Genomic DNA, 9,717 nt, shown 5'->3' with positions numbered 1-9,717 from the left:
TAAGTAAGAGAGGCAACAGGGTAAGGAAGATGAATGAATATTAAAATAAAAATACCAACACTTTATTTATGGCCATCTATATTTTTTTTGGTGAACAAATGTTATACAAATAATTGCAAAAAAATGTTTACAGCCAGGAAACTCTTGAAAATAAAAAAAAACAACAAAATTTCTTTCGATAAATAAATGGATGAATTTATTAAAAATCATTATCACTTGTGCACATATATATATGCTGAACACATGTTTCATACATACATATGATATATGTACACGATGGTGGCCCCGATTTATCAAAATGTTTGTTCTGGGTTCAGTATTTCGTGAGCTGGATCAAAGGATAAGAAGGTCCTTTTCTTAGATTTTTATGTTTTTTCATATTTCTCATAAAGAATACATATGATATATTGGCTTCATATGAAAGCGCTTTCAAAACTACATAATTATTTTAATTAATTAATTGTAACAATTTTCACAAAGAAATGCAAAATTTTAGTTATTAAATTGAAAGCGCCTTTCAAAACTTACAAAAAATATAAAAAAAATCAAAAATATTTATAAGAAAGGACCTTTTCATCCTTTTAGCCAGCTCACGAAATACTGAAGCCAGAAACGGAGAAGGGCCACCCTAATTTACATACATTCATACATATGTACACATAAACTTACGTATGTGTATTTACCAAAGCAAACAAATTTATAATCAACCGAATTTGTATTTTTATTTTTTTTTTTGTTGGTTGGCTGGTTGGTATGTCCACAAAGGACGTTTAACGCATAAAATCTACCGCCCTTGTGCCGTGCACCACATTGGTTATGAAATCCAACCAACTTACACGACAATATGGACCATACAATTTAGCACATTCATCGATAGGATACCGCTGCCTTAATGAACGACCAAATATTTTATGATGAAAAGCCCAAGGTTTGGTGTACCTGTAACCAAATATTGAAAATAAATAAACGCTTAAATACACACATACACATACCCACACAAACACACGGACGAGTGCATATATATGTATGTACATATGTGTATTGATACATTGATACATTTACTTGTTCATAAGTATGAGTGTATTTTATGGATTCATTTTAATTTATTACTATTTATTATACAACAACACAAATGTATGTCTGTACGGATATGTGTTAGCCCCTACAACCAACATTTACTTACCTCAGCAATATATGAATGATGTCGTGCAACAAGGAATGTCCGTACGGCAGCAACAATTCTGATGATTCACATAAAGTTCGCATGAAACAGTAACGCGGTAAAAAGCCATGACTAAAATAATATTCATCAAATTATAAGTAGTTAAATATAAGAATAAATTCATAAGAACAACGTTACTAAAATCAAATGCAAATTCTAATAAACCATAATCGAATGAAATATTTCATACTTCCCTCTTATGTTAAAACGCTCGATTTAAGCGATCATAACATACGAGTATTAGAAATTATTTTTATATTTTTTAATAAATTAAAATTTTATATTTGGTAGATTCAAACGGTCTGCTATTAGGTCGTATTGTCATAATGTCATAAAATATTTTTTTAGTTTAAACAAATTCTTGTTGTGCTGCAAACAAAAAAAGTGTTATTTTATGACAAACCAATAAACATAGTTCTAAAAGTCTTATAGTTTATAACTTTTTTGTTTGAAACCCAACAAAAATTTAATTAAACTAAAAATATATTTTATGACATTATGACAATACGACCTAATAGGAGACAGTTTGAATCCCACAATTACATTTTTCCTTTTTTATACCATTTACCTTCGTGAGAAGGGTATATATAAGTTTGTCATTCCGTTTGTAATTTCTACATTTTTCATTTCCGACCCTATAAAGTATATATATTCTGGATCCTTATAGATAGCGGAGTCGATTAAGCCATGTCCGTCTGTCTGTTGAAATAAGTTTTCTGAATACCCCAGATATCTTCGGGATCCAAATCTTCAATAATTCTGTCAGACATGCTTTCGAGAATTTTGCTATTTAAAATCAGTAAAATCGGTCCACAAATGGCTGATATATGAGGAAAAAACCAAGACAACCTCGATTTTTGACCTATTGTTGACCTATATCTGGATTACTATGTCATTAATATAGACAATATGGATATCTAATGATAGATATTTCAAAGACATTTGCAACGACGTATATAAGTTGGACCTACAATGGGTCAAGTTCGGGAAAAAAAATTTTAACCCGAAATTTTTTTTTCAAAAAAAAAAAAAATTGAAAAAACAAAAAAAAAATTTTAAAATTTAAAAAAAAAAAATTTAAATTTAAAAAAAATAAAATTTTAAATCTAAAAAAAAAAAATTAAAATAATCGAAAAATTTTTTTTTCTAAAAAATGAAAAAAACAACTGGAAAAAAAATTAAATTTTGTTTACCTAAAAATATTTAAAATTTTGAAGTATAATTTGGTGAAGGGTATATAAGATTCGGCACAGCCGAATATAGAACTCTTATTTGTTTATATTAAAACTGTTCGGTTTTTATATTAAAACTGTTCGGAAATTTCCTGTTTCACCCCCCTGGATCCGCGCCATAGTGGGAAGGTATAGGTATGCTCTAATACCGATCGACTCATCACTACTTTCTATGTCCGTCCGTTTGTGCAGGTTTACAATTGTACAGGTCGCAATTTTGAAGTTATTTCGATAAATTTTTGGCATATAAATTTTATATGCCTATTCAATAACTGTTTAATATCTATAGATAGCTACACAAATTTTGCTCCAAATAAGTTTTATATATATGAAAAATGTTTGTGCTGATCGGTCCATAATTATTTATAGCTCTCGTATAAGACCGACTACCAAAAATCATTTTAATATAAAATTAAATAAAAATAATTTAATGGCGATCGATCCATAATTTATTTTTTAATTTCAATATGACTTGTCATATTCAATTTCTATTTTCCATATATATTTGAATTTTCTTAATTTCAGCTCGAAATAGTGTAGTTTACAAAACTTCAAGTTCAACCAAATGGGCTGGTTTATGAAAGTAACAAAATCATAAAAATTACAGTGCAGCATATTGAGAGTTGGATCTTCAGAGAGAATAAACAATGTAAAATGTTTAGCTTTAAAATAAGACAGTTCGTCTCTAGGTCTACCAAAAGAGCTATCTACTTATGTATGTGTTTCTTAACAAGTATTAAGAAGAGCAAAAAAAACTGTTCATATTGTATGAAAGATGACAGATGCTTTTGGATAAGTAATATAAGTGTTAGAATTAGAACCGGTCCCTATTACTTTAAAACAAGTCGCCTGAGATGTTTTGTGTCACTGCACTCAGAAAAAAAATATAGTTGGGCATGGTTACTGTAACCATTTCAATATTGTTACAAGTTTTTTAACTATATTATAGTCACAGTAACCATTTACATGATTGTGGTAACCATAATATGGTTAATTTACGATTCACATGATTGTATCAACCATATATATGGTTACAGTAAACAAGTATGTATATGTTTGTGACAACCATTCATATGATGAAGGACTTATCATATTATGTTGCTCTCGGCTTAAGGCTTATTATAATCTGAGAACAACATATTATGATATAATTATTCATCATAAATATGGTTGCCACAAACATATATTTGTTTACTGTAACCATATATACGGTTGATACAATCATGTGAATCATAAATTAACCATATTATGGTTACCACAATCATGTAAATAGTTACTGTGACTATAATATTGTTAAAAATCTTGTAACACTATTTAAATGGTTACAGTAACCATGCCCAACTATATTTTTTCTCTGCGTGTGGTAGTCAATATGGGTTTCAGATAATCGATTGGGAGGCAACTAATTTTACATTATATTACTCTGAATGTGATTTGCAATTTTGTATTGATACTTACAGTAAAGACCATTTTTCGATCAAATCGAAAAACATTCTTTGGGTAACGGTCAACTCGTTAATACTCCAAACTTCATTACGTTTGGCCCGATTTAAGCAAATGCTCGACCCTTTGCGTTTGTAATCATAGAAATTCCTTTTGAAACACTTTCGTTGCAGCATATTTTTCTTAGAATAAGAGTATTTTCTTCGTATTGCGTGTTCACTCAAATATTCCGGATGAATTTTATAATAATAATCATGATTGTAGGGAACAATCATGTGATGATGTTCAAAGAAGGGATATGAACTTGTTGTAGCGATCGTAGAGACGGGTCTTTTTGTGGTTTTTGTTCGTTTCTTGTGAAAAGCATGAAAATCCGTTGGCAATTCGTAGCTTAAAGTGTATTCGGCAATAACATTTAAACCTCTGGGGGCTGGAGGTATTATCGATTTAGCCATATTACCCTGTACCTATTTAACAAATGAGTTATTTTACAAAACATTAATTAATGAATTAATTAATTGTGTGTTTAGGTAGTATAATTTTAATTATTAAGACTCACTGTTATCGATGCTCCTTTTTCAAAAACCAAATATCGTTTAGATCTTCTAAGGAAAATGTCATTTGTTTTATTTGCCATTAGAAATGTTTGTTTCTTATTTGAGGACGAACCAACGATGTAAACTCCACAATTATTAAGGGTTTCGATAAAAAATACGAAATAAATAAATGTCTTCATGCTGGAAAACGAGTTAAAGAATGTGCTGTAATGATGTCTGTATGTTTCCATTTCAAATTGTAGTTTGCAACTAAATGTCGTCGCTAATGGCTAAAAACCGCATAGAGTGCAATTTGTAATTGTTGATGTTGACACTACATATTTACAACTCGGATACTTAAAACTTCTAACCAAAATAAATAGAGTCAAGTTATTAGCAAATTAGACAAATTATACCAACAAATACTGAAGATATTTTTTCTATCAACGTACAAGTTAAATACTTCTAAATCCACACATACAATTTAGGGCAAAAACAAAATAGAAAAACTTTGGTCTCTTTTAAAATTATATGGGGGGGGTGTGTTTTTGTTAAAACAAAAGAAATCAAATACTGTGCAATTAATACTTTTGTTGACCCACTTCACCACACATTGAGTACATCCCAACACAAAACCAACCATAGTTATCATCATCGTCATCATCACTGCCAGACACCATCTTTAGAGTGAAATGAGTATTTTTAACATCATGACAATGATATACACTTCCTAATAAACGAACACGCACACTAGTTGGATACGTTCAAATTTTACAAAACAGTCATTCCATGAAAGATGTATTAAAAAATTCAATTATTTGGACGTGTGTCTTTAGACTTTGTTCAAATATCCTATTTGACATTTCCATTTTCCAGTAAAAATTAAGAGGTTATAAATTGAAATATATAAATGAAAATATAATATTTTAATTGCAAAATTTAAAGCGGTGATAATAACCTTTCATATGGCCCCAGAATAGCTCTAAATGATATGAATACAAAACTTATAAATTTGTAGAATTTTGTCACCTTTTCAAAAATTTCAAAATGTAAATGCCTAAATAGCTCCTTAGGGTATAGTACATATATGTGCCAAAAATTAACAAAATCTGAAGACCCAAGGGAATTTTTTGGTTGATGTACGGTGTGAAATGAATGAAATAATAGTATGTAATTTAAAACAAAAAGAACCACTTGAACTCGATTTTTCGTTTTTGTACATTTTTTTGTTAAAAACTAATTTAATTAACAACTTAAAGAAAAGAAGAACTTGTCCTCTAATGTTACACAGTCCGGCCAAATCAGCCAGAAGCTACAAAAACAGTAAAATGATTCGTTCATTCGTTCGTTTTTCATGTTTTGTTTTATTAAGTTTTATTTTCATGATTATTTTACAAAAGCCAATCGAGTTAAACAAACGCACTTTGAACAACCAACTAAACCACACCACACCACATCTTCTCTCATCCATACTCATCAACAAAAAATTAAAATAAAAAACTAAAAACAAAAAGATAAAGATAAAATATCTGTTAAAGACAGTTTTCAGTTGGTGTGTGTATGTGTATATGTGGTAGTTTTTGTTTTTGTTTCGCATACAAAAACAAACGAAAAAGTATTAGAGAAAGAAAAAAAAACTCAGAACTGAATCAGAATCAGAGTTAGAATTATAGAAGAAGAAAAGATAAGATAAAAGTTTTCCTCCATCTCCATAAAAGGAAAAAAGTTTTGTAGAGTTTTTAGTTAAAATACTAAAGGCCATGAAATTGTTGAGAGTGTTGGAATTGTTGAGTGCAACTTTGCCGCTTGTGTTTCTTTTAAAGTTGTCCTCTTCTAATAAAGTGGCAGCATTAGCGAAAGAGGATACAATGGAAAATGTAAACGACATTGATTTCTATAACGCCTCTAGTGCCCATGAAGGTGGATGTGGTGTCCATGTGAATGTTGATGGCAATGTGCTAACAACCCCCACAACACGAGTATTAAGCAACAACATTGATGGCACAGCACCACATTCGAGGGGTAAGCGTTTTATTGCTTTTCCCGTTGGTTCATCATTTTCGGTAAGTAAAAGTCTAAAAGCATTCAAAAGTGTCAACAAACACAATTTTATAATTGACAATTTATTTTTCCAACCTTCAACCTCCCACCATCTCTCAATCTGTTAACAGACAGCCGTTTGCATGACAACTGGTGTTATTGGAAATCCCGATTATCGATACTTAAGTATGGGTTTGAATTGGGGCATTGCTTATGATTTGCCGAACTCAACATGGGTGCTGCAAAATGCCAATGGCTTTGGTGCCAAAGATCAACAACAGCTTGTTAGCCCACAAATTAAGCGTAGGCATCGCCGTGATCTCTATGGCAAATTGGAAACTCTAATAAATGGGTGAGTTGAGAAATACATATTTCTATGCAAATATTAGTCAAATGAAAAGCTCATTACACATTTAAATCTACATATTCAACTTTGATTTCTACACTGATAGAAATAATGTTGGTAAATGAATATTAAATACATATATAAAAAAAGTTAGTCTAGTTAGTATGTCCGTCAAGCATTCATAGTAGGTTGGTCAATATTTGTCACTTTTTTTGTTTTTCGATGGTCCCAAGTTCTCCTTCATTTACAAACCAGGAGGCGAAATAATTACTCTCTCCCAAATTGTATGGTTCACACAACAACAAAATACATTGATTTACATGTATTTTGTTGTTGCAAGACTTGGGTTTTTGACAACAGATTTAGGGCCATTATTACAACTTGCCGTTATAGTTAAAGTTACCTTTAAGGGTACCTTTTTCTATTAATCATCATTTAGTGTTTATTATTGAAGAACATTTTTTACTCTTCAATAATAAACACTAATACAAAATTTATTTTTTATTAAGATTTAGTGTTAATGTTCTAAATTCCCAATTTGATTCTTGATCAATTCCCTGAAATTTATTGTTGGGGATAAGCTAGTCCCTCTGCGCATGTCGTTGGTTGCTTTGGCCAGATCACCAGGAAACCTTTTCCCAAAAGGCTTTAGAAAAGCCAAAGATAAATACCAAAAAAGCTGTATATCGAATGAGAAAGTTTGATTTGTAAAAAATATCAAAGCATAGACAAAACACCAACCATAAACAATGATTTTATCTTTTCTTACATTCCCTACTACAATTGGTTGGGTTCTTTTCGACTCGACTCGAAATGTAATGTATAAGTGGGTTAAGAAAAAATAAAAATAAATCATTTTGTTTTTTGATAACAAAGAAAATTTCCAAAATGTGAAAATTACGGTCACCCTAATATACAGTAGTTACCATTAGAAAAACCTAATTTGTGATTAATTTTACATTGATACCAACTCTTCCAGTGGTTTTTGAGTTGGAAGTGAATTAGTTACGTCGTTGTTCTATTGGAGCTATTGCCATAAGGCTTTTGTTAACGTATTTAGAATTGACACAAAACTTAATTATGATAAACATTGGAAATTTATGAATTATGGAGAATTATTCTCAATATTCACAAAAAAATAAAGTGTTTTTCAGAAAAATTTCTACAAAAATCATAAATCATTGGTAACAGACTAATTTTTATGAGTGTAAAACAAATAAAACACATACTACTACTTCGAACTTAACCACTTTGGCATGTTTATGATATGAATATGATAAATTGAAATGATTTTTAGTATTATTTTTTGTGCTCATGTTCCACATACTTACTTATATGGACAAACATTGGTTTATATGGATTTTTGTTTATTTAAGAGCCTCAACAGTAAAACAAACACAACAGAACTGAACAGGACAGAGAAAATAACAAAAATATACTCGTAGATGTATAAAAAAGCCCTTCTTAGTATTTGCTAGTTATCGTGCATTTAACATGTTTAAGTAGTTTGCCAATCACAACTTGACAAATATTTATGGCCCTCTCATTTATGGTAACTACCACACTCTGCACACACTGCTTTTCACATTTCCCATAGACAAATAAATACATTCAGTGTCGGTTAAAACATATTGGACAACAAATTACTTCTATACTATTTCTATGCGGAAAACAAACAAATTTGCTTGTTTCTTAAAACCACACGCAGAGAAAAAATATAGTTGGGCATGGTTACTGTAACCATTTCAATATTGTTAAAAATTTTTTAACTATATTATAGTCACAGTAACCATTTACATGATTGTGGTAACCATAATATGGTTAATTTACGATATACATGATTGTATCGACCATATATATGGTTACAGTAAACAAATATATGTTTGTGACAACCATTTATATGATGATATATGACTTATCATATTATGGTGCTCTCGGCTTAAGGCTTATCATAATCTGAGAACAACATATTATGATAAAATTATTCATCATAAATATGGTTGCCACAAACATATATATGTTTATTGTAACCATATATATGGTTGAGACAATCATGTGAATCGTAAATTAACCATATTATGGTTACCACAATCATGTAAATGGTTACTGTGACTATAATATTGTTAAACATTTTGTAACACTATTTAAATGGTTACAGTAACCATGCCCAATTATATTTTTTCTCTGCGTGCAGAGATCGAAAATAACTCGTCCATATATCGAAAAACCCAAATAGTGATTTATATTTTTGTGATAAAAACAAATCACTGAAAATAACAGTTATAAAATGATTTTATAACTTTTATTAGTTTTTGTTGTTTTTTAATGGTTTGATGTGAGATAAACCATTCATTTGTTCTTGCTCTTAATAACTGTTACTTTCTCTTTTATTTACATACAATAACATTAACATTTTAGTAATTTTTAAATAATTATGGAAATAATATGATAAGTAGGAAGTAATGAAGTCTGAGTAACAGAAATGAGATTTTTTTTTTTAATAACAATATTAATCTTTTGATAAGTTTTATATATTTAAGCGTTGATTTGCATCAAATGTATTTTTGCGATTTATTTTTCATGTTCGCAAATAAAAGTCACAAGCTGACCTTTACGAAAAAAATAAATTATAAATCACTCATTCAGATTAATTGTGTTTGTTTCTTTTGTGTTTCTCTCAACCCCAAACCTAAAATGTTCTCGAATAAATCACTCTCTCAGTGATATATCACAAAAAATTATATTTAAATGTCGCAGCCATTTAAAAATGAGAATTTACCATTGAAATGAAAGTGAACCCGTTATTTTCGGTCTCTGCTTAAAACATAAAATATATGTATGTATGTTACGAAAAGTTCCAACCCTGATTTAACTAAAAAACACAAAATTATGGAAATG

The 9,717-nt window shown here is 29.7% G+C and overlaps 1 protein-coding gene across 1 annotated transcript; it reads right to left on the bottom strand.

Annotated features, from left to right (window-relative positions):
• Nucleotides 1-770: 770 nt before the first annotated feature.
• Nucleotides 771-5,113, bottom strand: LOC135949004 (uncharacterized). The gene is made up of 4 exons (XM_065498461.1): nucleotides 5,036-5,113; nucleotides 3,913-4,364; nucleotides 1,184-1,294; nucleotides 771-939 (listed from the first exon to the last, which is right to left on the bottom strand). Exons 1-4 carry the CDS (start codon nucleotides 5,111-5,113, stop codon nucleotides 771-773), a joined length of 810 nt encoding a protein of 269 aa, XP_065354533.1.
• Nucleotides 5,114-9,717: the final 4,604 nt, after the last annotated feature.

This window comes from Calliphora vicina, chromosome 1 (assembly GCF_958450345.1).
Source record: "Calliphora vicina chromosome 1, idCalVici1.1, whole genome shotgun sequence".
Taxonomy (NCBI): domain Eukaryota; kingdom Metazoa; phylum Arthropoda; class Insecta; order Diptera; family Calliphoridae; genus Calliphora; species Calliphora vicina.
Note: the sequence above shows the minus strand (reverse complement) of the source record. Positions and strands in the feature narration are given on the sequence as shown.

Excerpts from the sequence above, each read along its gene's own strand:
- LOC135949004 (XM_065498461.1), bottom strand. The coding sequence starts at position 5,113 with ATGGTGTCTGGCAGTGATGATGACGATGATGATAACTATGGTTGGTTT. Across the intron at positions 4,365-5,035 it reads TGTACTCAATGTGTGGTGAA|GTACAGGGTAATATGGCTAA; the intron begins GTGGGTCAACAA and ends TTTGTTAAATAG. Across the intron at positions 1,295-3,912 it reads ATCGAAAAATGGTCTTTACT|TCATGGCTTTTTACCGCGTT; the intron begins GTAAGTATCAAT and ends ATATTATTTTAG.